Source organism: Gallus gallus, chromosome 1, assembly GCF_016699485.2.
Source record: "Gallus gallus isolate bGalGal1 chromosome 1, bGalGal1.mat.broiler.GRCg7b, whole genome shotgun sequence".
Taxonomy (NCBI): domain Eukaryota; kingdom Metazoa; phylum Chordata; class Aves; order Galliformes; family Phasianidae; genus Gallus; species Gallus gallus.
In genome coordinates this window covers 194,385,207-194,405,850 of record NC_052532.1, presented here as the reverse complement: position 1 = coordinate 194,405,850, position 20,644 = coordinate 194,385,207, and the positions used below count along the sequence as shown (strand labels likewise).

Here is a 20,644-nt window from a genome sequence, read left to right as displayed (position 1 = left end):
AGGGACGCATCTTTGCACCCGAGCTGTTCTGTGTACAGGCAGATTATTACCACTCATCATCTTCCTGCCTACAAAACAAGAGCTTTTCTGGTTTTGTTCTCTTTCTTTTTTTTTTTTTTTTTCTATTGTATTTATGCCGAAGTGAATGGAAGAAGTGCTTCTATGAGCACGTGCACATTGGTGTATCTCCACTGCAGTTGCAACACTTCAGCAAGGCTGAATTCTCCGGCAAGATTTCACATGCCATTCGTGGAACTGTCATTTGTGCCACTTAATCAAAGTGCAGCCTTCACCCTGACGTGTCCCCACAGAGTGGTTTGCGTGTGTACCAGATGCAGGCATAGGCAGAACACCCTGCAGCTCACTGCTAAGGGGTCCCCCCCAGGAGAAGCCAACTCCCAGAGCCCCGATGGCTGCTCCCAGAGCTCCTCACCTCCATCAGACATGGGGTCAAGCATACCAACCGGGAGCTTCCTTCCACTACAGCCCATTTCACCCCTCTCTTTTCCACCTCCCACACTTGTTCCACCCTAATCCACCCTCACCTCTCTCCCCCTTTGGCCTTTCCCCCAAACCACCCCTTCAGAATCCCCCTAAAACATCCCACAAGGAGTCTTAACAGCATCTTACCTTCCCTCTCAAATACCCCATTACACATCTGGTCTCTCCAGGTGACCCAAAGTCTTCTTTTCTTATCAGCAATCTGGGAGCTGTGGTCTTTCCTAAAGCCCCATTATTCCCTCTTCCTCGGGGTTTGTGTACCTGTGTGATAACCCGTTACTGTTTCTGAATCCCCTCCTTAAGCTAAAAAGCCATTGCTCTGTAAGGGGAGATAAAGAGCAGATATCTCTACGGTCCACGTATCTGTAAAATCAAGTCATTAACTTTGTGTATGGCACAGTGTTCAGAGTCACGGAATCATAGAACCACTGAGGTTGGAAAAGGCCACTGAGATGACGAAGTCCAACCATCAGCTCTGGCATCAAGAAGGATTGGGGGAATTTGGAATTTTAAGGTGATTACGGCTGGAAGGGTTGAAAAAGGGAAGGAAGGAAAGGACAAAAGAAGGGGAAAATGAACAGAAAGGGAGAATGAGCTCTCCTGTCTGCTCAGAGGGGTTTCCAAGCAACCCGGAAACACCAATGAACCCATCCTTAGAGCATCCCTGTGCAGTGTGCAGGTCGGCTGATGAGCAGAGATGAGATGGAAGCGTTCATCTCGAGAGCAAAATGGGAATTGTTTCAGAAGTAATGATATGAGGCATCCTTCCCTGTGCCACAGAGCTCCAGAAAGCAGCAGGAAAAAACAGGCTTCTCCTTCCCATAAATTCCTTTGCTCACGTGTTCCTTCATGCTGGAGAAGGTGCCCTGACAGGAAACTAATGCCACAGTCTTCTGGCATGGTTTACTTCCAGGAGTGCCTCAAGGAAGGATGCTGCCTCTCCAACTGCCTGCTTGCCCCAGGAGCTTCCTGCTACAGGGGCGAATGCTGCCGCAAGTGTCAGGTGAGCTACGCCACGACTGCTGCCACTGCCTTCCCAATGCAGGGGAAGCGACGTTTGTTTTGTTTTGCTTTCACAGTTTCGACCAGCAGGAAAAATCTGCAGAGCGTACCAGAGCGCGTGTGATCTGCCGGAGTACTGCAATGGCAACTCAGCGAGCTGCCCTGTGGATGTGTTTAAGCAAGATGGAACTCCGTGTGGCAGCAACGACCGCTGCTACGAAGGGCGGTGCCACAGCCACGAGGCGCAGTGCAAGGCTTTATTCGGCAAAGGCAAGATAACTCACATAAGGAATCAGCAAATCATCCCACGTGGAATTAGCTCTCACCTTAGAAATGCTTCATCCTGTATGCATCAGTATGGGCTGGGGGCTGACCTGCTAGAAAGGAACTCTGTGGAGAAGGATTTGGGGGTCCCGGTGATCAGCAGGGTGACCATGAGCCAGCAGTGTGCCCCCATGGCCGACAGAGCCAATGGTGTCCTGGTTGGCCAACGGTTGGCCAACGGTTGACCAACAGCTGACCATGAGGCAGCAGTGTGTCCTGGTGGCCAAGAAGGCCAGTGGTGTCCTGGTGGGCCAACAGCTGACCGCAGGCTGATCATAGACCATCAGTGTGCCCTGGTGGCCAAGAAGACCACCTGAGGTGCACGGAGTATGGCCAGCAGGACAAGGAGGTGCTCCTCCCCTCTGCTCTGCCCTGGGGGGGGGCACACCTGGAGCACTGCACCCGGTGATGGGCTCCTCAGCTCCGGGCAGAAAGGGAACTGCTGGGGAGAGCCCAGTGAGGGTGTAGAGATGGTGGGGGCCTGGAGCAGCTCCTGGTGGGGACAGGCTGAGCGCCCTGGGGCTGAGCACCTGAGGGAGGGGAGAAGGAAAGGGAATTACTACAGAATACTTTTGAAATGCCCCAGGATTTTATAGCAGTAGCTACACAACTATATAGGCGAAACAACATCTGTTTAAAGACAGTATAAAATATATATTTACAGTAGTTAGGGCAGCAGAAGTGTGGTTCCCTCAGGCATTAGCTGTTGCAGCGCTGTTTAGGTGCACGTCACACACAGTGGGACAAGGGAATGGCACTTCTCCGTAGAGAAGAACCAGAAGTAAACATGTGCTGAAAACGGCCATTGAAACCCCTCTTATGCAGTCGAAAGCAACTCATACTCTCAATTTGTGCACCTACATTTCCCCCAGTTCTAAGTTGAAGCGTAACGCATGCCCACATCCTCTTTGAGGCTGTCTCAGTTCTGTAGGAAGTACCACACTTCCCCAAGTCATGTCCCAAGGCCGTGGCAGAGCAGATGCACTCTGCACTTCCCCCTCAGTGGTGGCAGTACTGACCACCAGCACTCGAGCTGCAGGTTTCATTATGAGCACACAGCAAGTCTTCTGCAAATAAAACCACATTCCTCCCCGCTCAACCACATCTATAGGAAGTTTGGAGCCTGCAGAGCGGTCACCTTTGCACACAAAGGCAGCAGTGTTTGTCGTGCTGTAGGCAACACTTGGCGAATATGAGGATGTTCTGAAAGAACCGGGGGCTCTCTGGGTTGGAAACGGCTCTGTCTTGCTGAAACCCAACTCCAGGAGTTGTTTCTGACGTCTGGCAAGAATCCTTACTGTTAATGCTGAGCACAACGGTAGGGATTGTGGTTTCAGGGTAAATCTAAGATACACTGGCACATTTGTTTTAACGAAAAGAAAAGAAAGAAAGAAAGAAAGAAAGAAGCAGGCTTTGGAGAGATTTGCAGTCTTTATTTCAATCTTCTGCTCCGGATTATTCCAGACTAATGAGCGTGGTCCGTTCTCTGACCACTGATTGTTCTCTTGCAGCAAATCTCTCCACGTAGCCACTTCATTGCAGTCAAAAAGAGGTAAGCAAGGCAAAAAAAAAAAAAAAAAAAGATCCATAGAATACAGCAGGTCGTTTAGAATGCCCACAAAAACCATCAGGAGTTTCCTCACCACAACCACCTCCTCCTTTCTCCCGCTCTGCAGCCGCCCACCGCGCCCCACTGAGCTGCTTCAGGGATGTGAACATCCGAGGGGACCGCTGTGGGAACTGCGGCTGGAACGGCACACACTACACCAAGTGCCTGGAGGGGTGAGCAGTGGGGTAACAGAGCATGGGCACCACCCCCGTGTGTGCCACCAGAGGCACTCAGTCCCTCCTTCTGAGGGATACTCAGCCTGATTTGTTGTTGGGATTTGGGCACAATGGGTTCCCAGCTGTCCTTTCTCCAAGGGGTCATCCCATCAGCTGGCTGGGCTGAGTTTTCCTTTTCTGTTTGATAAGTTCCCCAACCCCTTTCCCCCAACACCTCCCCCCCCCCCCCCACCCTGCCCTTTAGTGCTATTTCCTTTCGGCGTTGCCACATTTGCAGCTGTCATCAGTCGGTACGTCCTAAAAGTACCCCTTGAAAGACACCTCTAGAGAGGATGCTGTCATGCACAGCGCTGTCCTCTGCCTTTGAGCGGTACCACCCTCCAAGCTTTCCTTCCCAGCCCTGTCCTGTAGGATTTGATCAGGCTAACGGTTCGAGACAAAGGAGATTTGCCTGCCTTGGGGATCTTCCCTATGCACAGTTACTGGGCGGTACCTCTGCCCACAGCAGGGGTTGGAATTAGATGATCTTCAAGGTCCTTCCAACTCAAGCCAGTGGATGATTCTCTGCCTACCTTGCCTTTCTTCATGCTTGCACTTTGGTGTTTCACCAGTGACTGGGACACTGCTGCCATTAGAGCAGACAGCAGAATGAAAATTCATCATTCAGCTTACCTCCTCTTTTCATGCAGAGCATACTACGCAAGCAGAACTTGAGCTTCACTCTTGCCATCTCTGGCCACAGAGATGAGCTTCGAAAGAACGATACCTAAATCCCCCCAGCATAAGTATCATGATTTCTCATGCTTTATAAAAAAAAAAACAAGCAAAGGGCATGAAAAGCAAGGCTCAAAACGACAAATGGAAGCATCTCTGCAACTTCTTGAAAGGTCCCAAGGGGCTGTGCCTGTATGTCCCAATGCACCAGCACCAGCTGGCAGGAGGGTCCATGTCAATACCAGCATGGATCGCTGCACCTTCCAACGTCCCTGCAGACCTTCATAGAATCATAGAATCATAGAAGCATAGAATCATAGAAGCATAGAATCATAGAAGCATAGAATCATAGAACCATAGAGTGGCCTGGGTCAAAAAGGGCCACAGTGATCATTGAGCCTCAACCCATCTGTCTGTCTGTCTGTCCATCTCAGGAACATCCTGTGTGGGAGAGTGCAGTGCATTAACATCAAAAGAGTGCCGGTCCGGCAAGACGGCGAGACCGTGGTCCAGACCCTCCTGAACAACCAGCTCTGCTGGGGGCTCGAGTTCCACCTGCCTTTCGACATGCACGACGATGGCTCGGTGAAGGACGGCACGTCGTGTGGTACAAACAAGGTACCCATAGATAGCTAGAATAGAGCACGACGGGGATGAAAGGGAAGGATTTTCTCCCTAAAGAAAACATGCATGACCTCTGATGTCAGATGTCAGCCCCCTCCTCCTCAAGCCTCCCTTAGCAGCTGAAAAACAGCACTGTGCTGTCGTAGCTTTTGTTGTTGGCAGCACACAGCTGTCTTTCCATTAGAAGAGGGAAGTAAAAGATTCTCCGCTTCTTTGGGAGCAACCAATCAAAGCCAACGTTTGTTTGTTGCGCACACAAAAGAATTTCAAACGCTCTTCCAAGAATAGGACTCATTTCTTCCCCTGTGAGGCACTCAGAATGCCAAAGTCCTGTCAAGGCGGTGACGTACTGAAGGAGCATTTCTTGCTACCATATGGCAGAGGATATTTCCGAGAAGAACACGCGTGCTGAGTTTCACCAGAGGGGAAGGAGCTCTTCAGCGCCGGCTGTGGTAGAGTTCCCCTTTCAGAAGAGATGGGTGCCGTGACTCCCACCAAACACCGCCGTTGCAAAAACAGTTAATTTGCAAGGCCAGAAGCTGAAAATGCATCTCCTCCTGCACAGAGGAGACACCTGTGTGCTTCCTGAGGGTATGAGGATGCTCCACGTTGCTCACTGAGCGCATATCTATGAAGATCAGGGTGGTTGTGAGGGGTCCATCCAAAACCCATCCACCCTCCCTGGCCTTGGGCAGGTATTGAAGGAGGGGTGTGAGCAGAGCAGGGACGTGGGGTCCTCGGTACAGGCTGGCACAGCTGTTGGGTGTTGGCAGCAAATGAGCGACTCCTGAGGTAGAACTGGTTTCTGTGCATGCTGTGATGCTCACTCAGTTGGGTTTCTTCAGCCTCCCCTTTGCTTTGTCCCGAACTCGGAACACAAGAGCTTCCCTTTTTGCTCCTATTCCTTCCCCTGTTGCTTCTTTAGAGAGAGGGAATGGAAGGCCTCGAACAAAAGGAACTGGATCTGTGATTTTGTCCCACTTCACCAGTCAGTGCCCTCTCCTAAACCTGTTGTTTTACTTTCTCACTAACACAGATCTGCCTTCTTCCTGCAGATATGCATCAACAGGACGTGTGTCAGTGCAGCTTTCCTCAACAGCGACTGTACAGCGAAACAGTGCCATGGCAGAGGGGTAGGTAGAAAACCTCCAACTGTCCTTTGAAGAGCAGAGGATGTGAAATGTAAATTTGCCTTTCAGAGCAACGTAGAGGTCCAGAATGGTTCCTGGCTCAGCAGCACAAACATTGTTTTGGTTCCCACACATGACTTCCCCCCGGATCCTGCTCTGACAGCTTGCAGCCCTCCATCTCGGTGTTCATTGCCTTCTTCTGCCATTTTTCTTCTCCATTCCCACAAACACTGCAAAAGGTGACTTCTGCATCGTAACACTTCATCCTTCAGTGCAGCTGTCAGTGCTACTGAATCTAAATCAGCCAGAGTCGGAGCGATCTTCTGAAAAATGCATGCTCTGTATTTGCTCTCCTTGCAAATGCCACAGAAACGGCAGATCTTGCACAGCGTTTCGATGCAGCCGTACATAAAACCCACGTTTCAGGCAGCAACACTGGCAGAATTTCTTCACACGGGGGTTTATTGGTGATGCCACCCATACCTGCCCCTCTTTCCAGACAGATATCCCTGCAGAGGAGCAGGTCTGTCTGCGTGTCAGAGTGGATGCTAAAGGAGAGCTTTGCCATCACCTTTGCCTGTCTTTATCTTCATTTCGAATCACACGAAGGTGACAAATTCATCTGGGACACGTTTGTGAAATGCTGCGTTGTCGTGGCAGAAACAGTTACAGCCTCCACAAAAGGAGGGCAGATCTGCAAGCTGCACAAGAGCTTTCTGATGCTGAGACGAAAACGGACAGAGACGGGCAGAAAGCATTCCTGCTAAGCCGGAGAAAGGCAAACGCAGCCATCCCTCACCCTCTGTGCGCTCTCAGCTCCTCCTGCTGTGTTTGCAGCCTCTCTCTGCAGGACCATCATCACAGCGAGAGGGTGAAGGGATGGATGGGGAGCTGCTGCTGCCTTCACGTCACCAACACAGCGAGCACACAGCTTGTGACAGCTGTGTTCGGGGCACCCATCTGCCACCTGCACACCACAGAGGTTAAACGGTGGCTGCCAAAGGAGAGTGACAAATTTGCCTCAGGGTGTGGGTCCCATCCTGCCCTCCTCTGCTGGTCCTGAGACGCAGTGCTGGAGGCCAACACCCTGGGAAAGCAGGGGGCCACCACACGGCTGCTGCGTTTTTCATGCCGTAAAACGTTCGTTTTCTTTCAGGTCTGCAACAACAAGAACAACTGCCACTGCGATGTCGGGTGGGCCCCTCCGGACTGCAAGGCAGAAGGGTTTGGAGGCAGCGTTGACAGCGGACCACCTCCTTCTTACTACGGTGAGCGTAGTGCAGGGTGTGGTGCAACCACTCTGCTCATCGTACCGCCTCTCAGCATCGTTTTCTCCTGAGCAAGCCTGGTAGATTTCCACCTGTGCCTTCAGATCATCCCAGCCTTGGTTCAGGCATCTCTTTTCCCTTTGCTATTTAGCCACATCAGACTTGGATTTGACTGGACTTGAGCTTCACAGGCCCCTTCCACCTGAGATTTCTTCTGTGCTCTGCTCAACTCTCCCCTATTCTACTCTACTATTTTATTTCTATTCTATTTTATTCTCTTTTTTTTTTCCCTCTTATCTCGCCTCCTTTTTATCAGTGCGGTGGTTCTTGCCCTGCCTGCCCTCTCTCTGGCTGCTGCCAGGGCACCCACAGGAACTACAGATCGATCCCATTAAGCAGCAGAGCCAAGCAGCCAGCACGCAGTTCATTAAGACAGCTGATGAGGAGTGTCTGTTGAGCTCATCAGAACCCTCTTAGGAGAATTTTCCACTCCTCTTAATAGACATCTCCAGCAGAGCTGCAATCCTGGGATGACAGCACATAAATAAATATTTTCCGGGCACGTACCCCTGAGAGATGCTCTTCTGCCTTCCCATCTATTAAGCGTAACGACTTGCTGATGAGCAAAACCACGCAGTCACTCAGCAGAGCTGCACAACCCCCAGCTCCTGACCACGGATGGCTTTCAAGCTCTTCCCTGGCCCTCTCTGCCCATCGGTCCTGATGATGATGAAGAGCTCTGAGCCCTTTCTGCTGATTGCTTGGCCAGGCAAATGGCAAATGAAGCAGCAATGGGCCCGCTGGCACTGTGGAAATCGAGCTCTTTAGAGCAGTTAGCACTCTGTACCTCACATCAGCTGTTCCTCCAATATCATTGTGGTACCTCACCTACTTTGCATGGAGACGAAGGGACCCAAGGGGCTGTGCTGTGCTCCTCAATCCACGGGGAATGGCTGATGCTGATGCTTCGGCTCCAGCTGGTGTCCCCGTGTTGGCTCCTCAGTCGCGCTGGAAGGAGCGAACCCTTTCAACACCTTCCCTATAAACAGCCTCCCACATTTCTTTATCCACACTCTACCCACACACTGAAGCCTCAACCATCAGCAACGTTCAGCTCAAACCACTTACCCTTCTGGCTATATCTGGGTGTTCCTTCACCTGCGTGCCCTTCTCTGTGCGTCCTGGGAAGCTGCCTTGCTCGTGTGTGACATCCTCAACCTCCTCACAATGCAGTGCCAAAGGCTCCTTGTTCCCAGGCCTGCTTAGCATCACTTTACCCTCCTCGATGAACGCCTTGTGGCTTCTGCTTGCTTCTGAGAGAGAACGCTGGCAGAGCCCACCTAGGCCATCACGGAGGTGTCCTGGGGCATGCACACGAGCTCCTGGTCCTTTGTGCACTGGGGAATACTTGACGAGCTGCCATTCCAACCAGTATGTCTTATGTGCACGGAGTGTCATGTTGTTTGTTTTCCTTTCCAAGTGTATGGAGCTACGGTAAAAGCTGTTGGAACGCTGCTTCTTTTCATCCTGATTTCGGGCATTGTGCTGTACAAGAGGGCTGAAATCGTACGGTATATCCACAGGTAGGCGTGCTCCAGCAATCAGCAATCCCTACCCCAGGCTCTCAGGGTGCCCAGGGTTGGGGTCACCGTCCCTGGAGGCTTCCCAGCACAGTGGGGATGTGGCACTGAGGGACGTGGGCAGCGGGCATATGGTGGGCTGCGGGTGGATGTGGGGACCTGAGAGGTGTTCTCCAACCTCAACGATTCTGTGGTTCTATGCTTTCTTTCCATGTGGAGTAATGCGACCAACCGTGCCCTGAGCTGTAAACAGAGCTCTCCCACTGCTGTTTCTTACCTGGAAATGGCTGCTAGAGCTTCATCCCTTTTAACCCATTCTGGCATTTTTTTTTTTTCCCATAGCAATTCTGAAATGAGAATTCTTGTCTAACTTCTAGGTATTCTTTCATAAACCTTTGCTTCTCCCACTCGGTTGTTCCTTTTTTTTTTCCCCTCTTAGTTCCTTTACCCCTTCCTTTGATTTCCCCTTCTTTCAGTGGAGAAAAGAACTGGGCAAAGAAAGATTTTTGGAGAGCTCTGCCTCATCCTCTCACTGCTTCGCTTTTGGCCCTAAACCGCAGCACATCTCATCCTGCACAACATCTCCCTCCAGCAGACACGGAGCGCTTTATTTTACAGGTGGCGCCGTCAAAGATTGGACAAAAGAAATAACCCCACTCCTCCTCTTCCCCCTCCTCCTCCAGGAGAGGTAAGCGGTGCTCCCATCTCCATTAGAACCAACACACTTGGAGGGTTGGGGGGGGAGGGGGGAGGTGGGGGTTGGGAAACAGCAGCTTCTGGATGCTCTCCTCCCATCTATGCCCTTTCCCAGCCATTCTTGCTCCTCCGGTTCTGCCGGTGCTGCGAGCTGAGAGGTGAGGACGCACCCGAAGGATACAAACGCTCCTCAGTATCCCCGCAGAAAGCTGTTTTGGTTTGGGCCCAAAGAGAAGTTGAATGTAGGAACACCGGGTTCCTATATATAGAAGTGCGTTCGGGCCGGCTGCTCCAAGAGCCGACGTTGGCGTGACAGCACAGCTGCACGGAGCCCAAACAAAGCATTCGTTCCTGTCAGAAATGAGAATGTTGCCTACGTTGGAAGAAAGACAAGATTTCTCCCCCCCCCCCCCCCCTTCCCCCCCAAAAATGATGGAAGTCAGACACGGCAGAGGCCGGGCAGGGGCTGCCGGGCAGCAGGGTCAGCTCCAACATCAGCCCATGGGGTTTTCCTGCAGTGCCCGTTGCTGCTGAGAGCTGTGCTGTGCAGCTCAAATCCAAGTCTGATGCGGTTCACCCGAACTACAGCAAAGCTGCTGCTGTTGCATCAGATCAGCTTTCCCATGGATGAGCTGGCTGGAAGGAAGATATAAATCCTCCCTCTTCTAGTTGCAAGAGAAAGCAGGCAAGGAACTGGAAAACGAGCGAAAAGAAGAGCAGCAGCGGTCTCGGCTCAACACATAGGCTCTGAAGAAGTCCTCTGTGGCTCACAGAGAAGTGAACTTAGAGGCACAGACAGGGAATCGTGGCATATCATAGAGTCATAGAAGGGCCTGGGTTGCAAAGGACCACAGTGCTCATCCAGTTCCAACCCCCTGCTATGTGCAGGGTCGCCAACCAGCAGCCCAGGCTGCCCAGAGCCACATCCAGCCTGGCCTTGAATGCCTGCAGGGATGGGGCATCCACAGCCTCCTTGGGCAACCTGCTCCAGTGGTTGCGTTCATCCCTTGAGATGTGGCATCCCCAGAACTGTCATGTCATACGAGGCGTGATAAACCACACTGACACCACGCTTTGTCTTTCAGGAGAGCCCAGGAGATGCATAGAAGCCCTCCTGAGCTGTGCAGGATGCAGAAGCCCAAGGGTTGGCTGCAGCCCGGAGAGCTCTGAAGGACCCATCTCTGCTTCCCAGGCCTGGCCCGTCCGTTCCGCTTTCGTTCCATTATAAATAACAACGTTTAGATTTGCTGGAATAAAGCTTTTCCTCCTGTTTCTAATGGTGGTAAACATCCTCTTGTGGGCTCCCCACGGGCTGCTGGCACTGTCCCTGCGCTGTCCTGACACCTCTCAGAGCCCTGACGTGGTGTGAAGGGCTGGGGTGGTAATATGGGACAGGCTGGGGGATTTCTGAATGCAACCCCACACCCGTGTGTGGGAGTTTGAGAAGAGAGGGCACATAAATGGGGGGATTTGGGGCTTACTGAGGAAGAGATGACACGTAAACGTGGGTATTTAGGTGGGAATGTGGGTCTTATTGAGGAAGAGACGATGTAAATGTGGGGATTTGGGTCTTATTTAGGAAGAGGAGACACAAATGTGGATATTTAGGTGGGAATTTTGGGTCTTACGAGGAGACGATGCAAAGATGTGAAAATTTAGGTGGGAATTTGGGTGTTATTGAGGAAGAGACAACACATAAATGTGGGAATTTGGGTCTTTTTGTGAGGCGAGGGTATAAAAATGTGGGAATTTGGGTCTTATGAAGACTACACAAATTGGGGTGTTTAGGTGGGAATTTGGGTCTTATTAAGGAAGAAACAACACATAAATGTGGGAATTTGGGTCTTTTTGTGAGGAGAGGGTACAAAAATGTGGGAATTTGGGGTCTTATGAAGAGAAAATACACAAATGTGGGTATTTAGGTGGGAATTTGGGTGTTACTTAGGAAGAGAACGCACTAATGTGGGAATTTGGGTCGTATTTATGAAGAGAAGATACACAAACGTGGATATTTAGGTGGGAATTTGGGTCTTGTTTAGGAAGAGGACACATAAATGGGGGGATCTGGATTTTATTCATGAAGAGAAGATAAAAAATGTGGGTATTCAGGTGGGATTTTGGGTCTTTTTTATGAAGAGGACAAACAAATGTGGGAATTTGGGTCTTGTTTATGAAAAGAAGACACAAAATTGTGGGAATTTTTGGCCTTTTGATGAGGAGAGGGAACAAAAATATGGGTATTAGAGTCCTATTCATTAAGAGATTATACACAGATGTGGGTACTTAGGGGGAATTTGGGTCTTATTTAGGAAGAGGACAAAAAATGGGGGAGTTTGGGTCTAATTCATGAAGAGAAGATACACAAATTTGGGTATTTAGGTGGGAATTTGGGCCTTGTTTATGAAGAGATGACACAAAAATGTGGGAATTTGGGTCTTATGAAGAGAGGATACACAAATGTGGATATTTAAGTGGAAATGTGGGTCTTGTTTAGGGAGATACAGAAATTTGGGTATTTAGGTGGGAATTTGGGTCTTATTGAGGAAGAGACAACACATAAATGTGGGAATTTGGGTCTTTTTGTGAGGAGAGGGTATAAAAATGTGGGAATTTGGGGTCTTATGAAGAGAAAATAGACAAATGTGGGTGTTTAGGTGGGAATTTGGGTTGTATTTATGAAGAGAAGATACACAAATGTGGATATTTAGGTGGAAATTTGGGTCTTGTTTATGAAGAGAATGCATAAATGTGGGAATTTGGGTCTGTTTGTGAGGAGAGGGTATGAAAATGTGGGAATTTGGGCCTTTTTTAGGAAGAGGACACACAGATGTGGGTATTTAGGTGGAAATTTGGGCCTTGTTTATGAAGAGATGACACATCGATGTGGGAATTTGGGTCTTATGAAGAGAGGATACACAAATGTGGGTATTTAGGTGGAAATTTGGTCTTATTGAGGAAGAGACAACACATAAATGTGGGAATTTGGGTCTTTTTGTGAGGAGAGGGTACAAAAATGTGGGAATTTGGGGTCTTATGAAGAGAAAATACACAAATGTGGGTGTTTAGGTGGGAATTTGGGTGTTATTTAGGAAGAGAACACACAAATGTGGGAATTTGGGTCTTATTCATGAAGAGAAGATACACAAATGTGGATATTTAGGTGAGAATTTGGGTCCTGTTTATGAAGAGAGGACACACACGTGTGGGAATTTGGGTCTGTTTGTGAGGAGAGGGTACGAAAATGTGGGAATTGGGGCCTTTTTTAGGAAGAGGACACACAGATGTGGGTATTTAGGTGGAAATTTGGGCCTTGTTTATGAAGAGATGACACATAGATGTGGGAATTTGGGTCTTATGAAGAGAGGATACACAAATGTGGATATTTAGGTGGAAATTTGGGTCTTGTTTAGGAAGATAGAGAAATTTGGGTATTTAGGTGGGAATTTGGGTCTTATTGAGGAAGAGATAACACATAAATGTGGGAATTTGGGTCTTTTTGTGAGGAGAGGGTACAAAGATGTGGGAATTTGGGGTCTTATGAAGAGAAAATAAACAAATTTGGGTATTTAGGTGGAAATTTGGGTGTTACTTAGGAAGAGAAGATACACAAATGTGGGAATTTGGGTCGTATTTACGAAGAGAAGATACACAAATGTGGATATTTAGGTGGAAATTTGGGTCTTGCTTATGAAGAGAATGCATAAATGTGGGAATTTGGGTCTTATTCATGAAGAGAAGATACACAAATATGGATATTTAGGTGAGAATTTGGGTCTTGTTTATGAAGAGAGGACACACACACGTGGGAATTTGGGTCTGTTTGTGAGGAGAGGGTACGAAAATGTGGGAATTTGGGCCTTTTTTAGGAAGAGGACACACAGATGTGGGTATTTAGGTGGAAATTTGGGCCTTGTTTATGAAGAGATGACACATAGATGTGGGAATTTGGGTCTTATGAAGAGAGGATACACAAATGTGGATATTTAGGTGGAAATTTGGGTCTTGTTTAGGAAGATAGAGAAATTTGGGTATTTAGGTGGGAATTTGGGTCTTATTGAGGAAGAGATAACACATAAATGTGGGAATTTGGGTCTTTTTGTGAGGAGAGGGTACAAGAATGTGGGAATTTGGGGTCTTATGAAGAGAAAATAGACAAATTTGGGTGTTTAGGTGGGAATTTGGGTTGTATTTATGAAGAGAAGGTACACAAATGTGGATATTTAGGTGGAAATTTGGGTCTTGTTTAGGGAGATACAGAAATTTGGGTATTTAGGTGGGAATTTGGGTCTTATTGAGGAAGAGACAACACATAAATGTGCGAATTGGGGTCTTTTTGTGAGGAGAGGGTACAAAAATGTGGGAATTTGGGTCTTATGAAGAGAAAATACACAAATGTGGGTGTTTAGGTGGGAATTTGGGTGTTATTTAGGAAGAGGACACACAGATGTGGGTATTTAGGTGGAAATTTGGGCCTTGTTTATGAAGAGATGACACATAGATGTGGGAATTTGGGTCTTATGAAGAGAGGATACACAGATGTGAATATTTAGGTGAGAATTGGGGTCTTTTTGTGAGGACAGGACACACAAATGAGGGCATTTCGCTCTGATTCATAACAACGCGTCCCACCATCGCTCCCTCACGGAACCCATCTGGCGCCAAAACGGCCCACAGCAGCGCGCGAACCGCCCGCTGCGACGTCATTGCTGCGCGCCGCCGCGCCACGTCAGTAAAGTGCGCCGATCGTGACGTCAGTACTGCGCGCCCTGCAGCGGTTGCCATGGAGGCGGCGGGGGAACGTGGTGAGGAGGAGGAGGAGGAGGAGGAGGAAGAAGAGTGGTTGCTGCAATCCTTGCACCTGTGAGCGATCCCGACCTCGGCCCTTCGGCCTCCCCCCCCCTCCGACTTCTCACCGCCGCCCCCCTCTCCTCGTAGGTACGAGGCTCTGCACGCCTTCGAGCTCCAGGCTCCCACCCGCGTTATCGAATGGGCCCTGGGGAAGCGTGAGTGGGGAGGGGGAGGAGGGAGGCCGAGAGATGGGAGCTGAGGTCCTTTGGAGGTGGGCGAGGGGATGGTTGGGGGCCTATGGGGGAGGAGAGGTGCCATGGGGCTGGGTTGGGGCCTATGGGATGGAGAGGTGCTGTGGGGCAGGGTTGGGGTTGGGGCTCAGTGGGATGGAGAGGTGCCATGGGGCTGGGTTGGGGCCTATGGGATGGAGAGGTGCCATGGGGCTCGGTTGGGGCCTATGGGATGGAGAGGTGCTGTGGGGCTGGGGTGGGGCTCAGTGGGATGGAGAGGTGCCATGGGGCTGGGTTGGGGCCAATGGGATGAAGAGGTGCCATGGGGCTGGGTTGGGGCCAATGGGATGGAGAGGTGCCATGGGGCTGGGTTGGGGCCTATGGAATGGAGAGGTGCCATGGGGCTGGGTTGGGGCCTATGGGATGGAGAGGTGCCGTGGGGCTGGGTTGGGACCCCAGGGTGAAAGGGGGGGGTGCCGTGGGGCTGGGGACACATGGAGTTTCAGTCTGGGCTTGGGCTCTGGGTGGGCCTGGGTTTAAGGTGGGCAGTACTGTAACTCGGGGGTGTGCCTTTGGGGAGGGGGTCTCTCACTGCATCTCTGGGCCTCCCAAAGGTGTGTGCGTGGCCGGCTATGGCTGCGCTGGAAGGAATGAGATCCTGCAGCTGCTGCCACCAGCAGCACTGGAAGCGAAGGAGAGCCGGGTGGGTGCTGCAGCCGCGCGGACGCAGAGGGGGCTCTCTGAGATGCCTGAGCTGCGGAGCCGCAGTGCTGTGCGCTGCGCGTGGAGTGGGTGATGTGTGAGCTGAAGGCGGGAGTGGTGTTCGGCCGGGTGGGCGCAGACAGCAGCAAACCTCCCCGGAGCTGTCGGCAGGAGCCTCAAACGTGGCTTTTTTCCCTGAAGTGTATCGGGATCTTTCAATGCTGTGGTTGAAATCGGTGTGAGTGGGCGGGCAGAGGCTTCTGTTTGTGGGTTAACTGACCGGGCTGCATTCTGTGCCGTTAAATGGGATGAAATGTGTTCGCCTTCCCTTTCCAGGGTCTGTGTCCAGAGAGAGATTTCAAGGTGGAATGTGGAGGATTCTCCAACCGCCCGGTTTACAACCTGAAACACGTGCCAGACACCAGGTACGGCCAACGAGGTCACGCTTGTTGGGGTGGGGGGCTCGTCCTCTTCGCCCTCGCCTGCTTCCCAACGCAGCTGGTGGGAGCTGAGAGCTCTGCGAGTCCGGACAGGGAGCGCTGCCCTTCCCAGCGCCACGCCGCCGTGTTTGGAGTGCAGCGTTGTGTTGGGGGTGCGCTGTGTTGGGGTGCTGCTGCTGCGCTTGGAGCTGTCGTGGCGCACCGCGTTGTCGGCCTCGAGGCTGCAGGCAGCCATCTTTGAATATTAACCAGCTCTCCTGGCTCACTGCCCCCTTCCAGGACCCGTTCCCATTCGATTCTTCCAAGAAGGTCCTGGAAGAGGCCCAGTTTAACACTCCTGGAGTCCAGGGTTGCGACCTCACTGCCCTGCTTTCCCCTGGCAGGATACAGAGCTCCACAGCCCCGTGGTATCTGCCCCCAGGGCTGCTCCCAGCCTCCACCTCTCCAAGCAGTCCCTCCTTGTTTGTCGGTACAAGGTTCAGCTGCACACCTCTCCCCTCTGGCTCCTGCACCACCCGAGTCAGGAGGTTTCCATCGGTGCTTGCCAGGAGCCTCCTGCCTTGTTTGTGCCTCGCTGTGCCGTTCCTCCAGCAGATGTCAGGGTGGTTGCAGTCCCCCCGTGACCACTGCCCGTAAAAGACCTTATCGACTTCCCGATCAGGCAGCCCGTAACAAACACCCACCCCAGCGCCCCCCTCCTTAGTCTGTCCTTCAACTCTCTCACAGCAGCTCTCAGCCCACGTGTCGTCCGCCCCAAGGCCGAGCTCTGTACGTTCCGGGTGTCCCCTCACACAAAGGGCAGCTCCACCACCTCACCTTCCTGTCTGACTTCCTTAAGGATCGCGTGGCTGTTGGTGGCAGCGTTCCCATCAAGTGAGCGGTTCCACCACGTCCCCGCCACGGCAGCGAGAGCCGAGCCCCGTGACTGCACCCGGAGCTCTGCTCCTTCCCGTTTTCTTCCTGCTCTTCCTGTTCAGGGAGATGAAAGCCATCTCTCAGTTGTCAGCCCTCAAATGGGGTCCTGTGGGCGTGGAAGCCAAGCAAACAGATCATTCCTTGCTTGGAGAGGAGTAGGGAGATATTCCTCCTTTACATTAGCTTGTAGGGTTGAGGAGGAAGCGACCTGGACCTGCAGACCCTTAACCGCCATCCCAGAGCTCTGAAATCCCGTTAGCTAGGGCCCAAATTGCCCTTGGTGTCACTGATGCTCGTGTGGGAGAGGAGCAGGGGGTAACAGTGGGATGCGTGGACAGGATCCTGCAGCTCACGGGGTCCGTCAGCTCAGGTGCTTCACCTGAAGCCATGGCCATGAAGCCCATGAAGCCATGCCCAGCTCCTCCTGCGCTTGGAGGGCACTGAATCTGTTTGTCACGTCTTCAGGAGGAGCAATAGCCTTTCCATCCTCCATCTCCACGTGGCACGGAGCCCACCTACGTCTCCCCCACCACGTGGGGTTGAGGCTCCTGAAGCTGCAGGGTCTGTAGGAGCAGCCTCTCCATCTCTTGCTCCTCTTCACAAAGGCCACACAGCCTCCTTCCTCCTCACCCCGCTGGCATTACTCAGCACCACCATCACAGCTCCTGTAGAAGAGATGCCCCACGCTGGCTCACCAAAAAGCCCTTCTCGCCACCACTTCTGATGGCTGTGCAGCTCCTGGCGCTGTCTTTTCCATCCTTCCCTTCTGCATTTGAAGCTCACCGCGGCTGCCCAGACCAGGATTTGTGTGGCTGCCGCCGCCGCTCCCTGCAGGTTCAGAAGTCCCTCACTGCTGGTGGCTGCAGGCAGAGCAAACACGCTTCCTTCTGGCTGATTCAGCTCTCACCTCCCACACGAGCCCTCCTGGGGGCTCTTTGCACCGTTCCTAGTCTAGCACCTTTGGAAGACGTGCTAATGAAATGCCTGGGCTGCGTGGATTTACTTCCCTCACGGCTGTGTCTCCGTAGGAGCTCCTGGAGGGGAGTGGGAAAGCACAGCCGTGCTCCTCCCGACCAGCGTGCCTCGGGTCAGGGGGACCAGGCTGCTCCCTGCTCCTGTTGAGCTCTGTGGGGTTCTGTTTGCTTCCTCAGCTTGCTGGTGACGAGCGGCCCGCCCGACAGCTCCCTCCAGCTCTGGCAGATGTCAGCAGAGGACTCCGGTAAGGGAACGTGGTTTGCCCCCCACCAATGGGCCATCCTGATGGCTCTTTCTGTGAAGGAATTGTTCCCAGTATCCAACCCGATCCTGCAGCTTTCCGTGGGGTTTGCTAGATTTCCAAAGGTTTGCTGTCGGTCCTTGCTGGATGCCTTGGGAAGAGTGGTTTTGTTCCGGAGACGAAGCCATAATTGGATTTCCCATTTAGTTATGTGGGTTGCTTTTGGCTTTGCACGGCATCTTCGCCAAACAACATAATCTTGTGGATTACTCTCTACCCAACTCATTTTACAGCTGCTTATCTCTCTTCCCAACAGATGTCATTAAATCTGTAAGTGCCATCTCGACAGAAAATAGCACTGGGGAGGGCTGGGCGAAAATCGCCACCATTTCAATGAGAGCCCCGTGGGTCCTCCATGGCTCAAGGCTCAGCAGCACCCAGATCACAGAGGTGGAGTCACGGAAGAAGGTGTACGTAGCAGGTACCCACAGCACGTCTAACAGCTGGGAGGTTTGGGGGCTGTGTGAAGGAGAGCACACGAGTGGCACACGTTCACTGTGCTGCCCTCGATGGTCATAGAATGATGGAATGGCCTGGGTTGGAAAGGACCACGGTGCTCACCCAGTTCCAACCCCCTGCTATGTGCAGGGTCGCCAACCAGCAGCCCAGGCTGCCCAGAGCCACATCCAGCCTGGCCTTGAATGCCTGCAGGGATGGGGCATCCACAGCCTCCTTGGGCAACCTGTTCAGTGCGTCACCACCTCTGGGGGAAAAACTTCCTCCTCATATCCAACCTAAACCTCCCCTGTCTCAGTTTAAAACCATTCCCCCTTGTCCTATCACCATCCACTCTCGTAAACAGCTGTTCCCCCTCTTGTTTATACATTCCCTTCAAGTACTGGAAGGTCACAATGAGGTCTCCCCGCAGCCTTCTCTTCTTCAAGCCAAACAAGCCCATTTCCCTCAGCCTTTCCTCCTGGGAAAGCCTCCAGCCCTCTGACCACAGTGTCCCTCCTCTGGACTCGTTCTCAGGGTTCTCCCTCAGATCCGTGCCCTGCGAGAGCTCTGCTGATGGTTTTGGTGCAAAGAGTGGGGCTGCAGCTCACGTTGTCCCAAATCCAAGGGAGGTTTGTTTCCTCCGTGGTTCGTGCAGATGAGAGGACAAAGCTTAGAGATGTGCCAAGACCGCAGCAGAGCCCACCGTGCCAACACCTGAGATCTGCTCATCTCTTCCAGCCTCCAGCAGCGGCGAGGAGCAGCTCAGCAGCCTGGCCTTCGTGGATGCCAACACCTCTCTGCTGTGCTGCACAGCAGGGCAGCTGTGCGTGGCTGATATCCGGCAGCACAGCCCCTTGCAGGCTGCGCCCATCCCCTCGGCGCAGCGTGGGCAGTGCTGGTGCATGGCAGTTGGGCGCAGAGCTCTGTGCTCCGAGCTCAGCTCCCAGCCCATCGCGTGCCTCTCAAGCGCGGGGCAGCTCGTCCTGATGGACGTAAGGAAAGCCTCGCAGTGTTTGGCCTCAGCCAAGTGCAGAGTTCCCTCTTCCAGCTGCAGCGCTGAGTTCCTGAGCGTCTCCTGGGCTCCTGCTCTGGAGGGCTGCCTCGCAGTTTCAGGTGGGTGCTCTGGGCAGAAATCTCCTTTTCTGGATGTTGTTTTGGTCCTGTTTTGCATCACCTCGGCGTGTTTTTAAATGCCCCAGTTAGGGGGCTGTTCAGAGCTGCCTCAGAGAGCTGAGCTGATTGCCCCCCCGCGTCCCCCAACCTCTATGAATTACAGCAGCGTGAAGCCCAGCTCCAATCTGGGGCTCTCACAGCTTCCCTTCTCCCAGCAGAGACCACAGCCCTCAGCAAACCCAGCTCACGAGGAGGGGGGGTTGCGCCCATCACAGCACCCACCAAGTCAGGGAATGGGCGAGCTTTACGGAGCTGATGTGGGTCCACTTCAGGCAGCATCCTCAGGCACACGTGCACACACTGTCAGCCTGGGCTTCTGCCCTCCGTGCTGTCCCTGCAGCCATGAGATGGGGGTGGGTGACCTCCATCTGCTCCGGCAGCACACGTTTATTTTGCCGCCCTCCCTTCTCAGCTTCGCTGCACTGAGAGCCGTGGGTCAGTAGGAATTATGGCTGACAGACGTGCAGTTGGACCGGATGGGTTTGGAGGTCTGTTCCAAGCGTGGAGATGGTGCGATCCCACGATTGTAACCCCCTGTGCTCCCTTCTAAGGCTTCGATGGCACTGTGCACATCTACGACACGCGGAGCTGGGACGGCAGCGGGTGTGAAGCACAGCCACTCTTTGTGCACAAAGGCCACGCGTTTGGGGAGCATCCCTGGGTGACGGCGCACGCGTGGCACCCGCAGAAACCAAGGACTGTGCTGTCAGCAGCCACTGATGGCTCCTTGCACATCTGGGATTGGGTTCAGCCTCGCGGGAGCTGAGGGCAGGTGCTGCTTTCAGCATTGCCTGGGCCGCGAGCGAGCTGTTGGCTTGGAGGCGTTGGGAAGAGCTGGGCCCAGCTGTTGTAACGCAGAACAAGGCTTCCAACGGCGTTCCTTTTGCTCTGCCCTCCCACGTGTTGTTGGGATGTGAGGCTTTGGCCGCGTTGCTTGCCCTGTTCTCGTGCCTCCCCCCCCAGCCATTGTCCCATCGCGTCCCGTTGGCCTCGTGAGGCTCAGGAGGAAAATACAGTAATAAAACAAAGCAGCGAAGCGTGAGTACAATGCGAGGAAA

At 52.4% G+C, this 20,644-nt stretch overlaps 2 protein-coding genes and 1 long non-coding RNA gene across 14 annotated transcripts in view; 2 read left to right on the top strand and 1 right to left on the bottom strand.

The window, feature by feature from the left end:
• ADAM15 (ADAM metallopeptidase domain 15) overlaps positions 1-10,901 on the top strand; it is a 19,605-nt gene extending 8,704 nt beyond the window's left edge. For all 4 annotated transcript variants that reach the window (XM_040659107.2, XM_040659115.1, XM_040659101.1 and 1 more), the window contains exons 14-22: positions 1,415-1,504; positions 1,581-1,773; positions 3,504-3,609; positions 4,761-4,944; positions 6,006-6,083; positions 7,237-7,348; positions 8,829-8,931; positions 9,547-9,616; positions 10,710-10,901. In XM_040659107.2, coding sequence (XP_040515041.1) covers positions 1,415-1,504; positions 1,581-1,773; positions 3,504-3,609; positions 4,761-4,944; positions 6,006-6,083; positions 7,237-7,348; positions 8,829-8,931; positions 9,547-9,616; positions 10,710-10,730 — 957 coding nt within the window. In that variant the 3' untranslated portion in view covers positions 10,731-10,901. The remainder of the gene's footprint in view (positions 1-1,414; positions 1,505-1,580; positions 1,774-3,503; positions 3,610-4,760; positions 4,945-6,005; positions 6,084-7,236; positions 7,349-8,828; positions 8,932-9,546; positions 9,617-10,709) is intronic.
• On the bottom strand, positions 4,944-16,717 carry LOC107052476. 8 transcript variants are annotated; one of them, XR_006933526.1, is made up of 4 exons: positions 8,477-16,170; positions 8,237-8,356; positions 7,916-8,154; positions 4,944-7,238 (listed from the first exon to the last, which is right to left on the bottom strand). It is a non-coding gene; the product is annotated as an uncharacterized LOC107052476 (long non-coding RNA). The 8 variants fall into 8 exon arrangements; XR_006933531.1 differs by adding an exon at positions 16,601-16,717 and having other exon boundaries at positions 4,944-8,356; positions 8,477-16,096; XR_006933525.1 differs by having other exon boundaries at positions 7,916-8,356.
• Positions 14,386-20,644, top strand: WDR73 (WD repeat domain 73). Of its 2 annotated transcripts, none has more exons than XM_040659250.2 (8): positions 14,386-14,484; positions 14,560-14,627; positions 15,257-15,345; positions 15,681-15,769; positions 17,851-17,918; positions 18,232-18,396; positions 19,152-19,526; positions 20,138-20,644. In XM_040659250.2, exons 1-8 carry the CDS (start codon positions 14,405-14,407, stop codon positions 20,350-20,352), a joined length of 1,149 nt encoding a protein of 382 aa, XP_040515184.1. In that variant the 5' UTR covers positions 14,386-14,404; the 3' UTR covers positions 20,353-20,644. The 2 variants fall into 2 exon arrangements, with proteins under 2 accessions (XP_040515184.1, XP_040515194.1); XM_040659260.2 differs by having other exon boundaries at positions 19,999-20,644.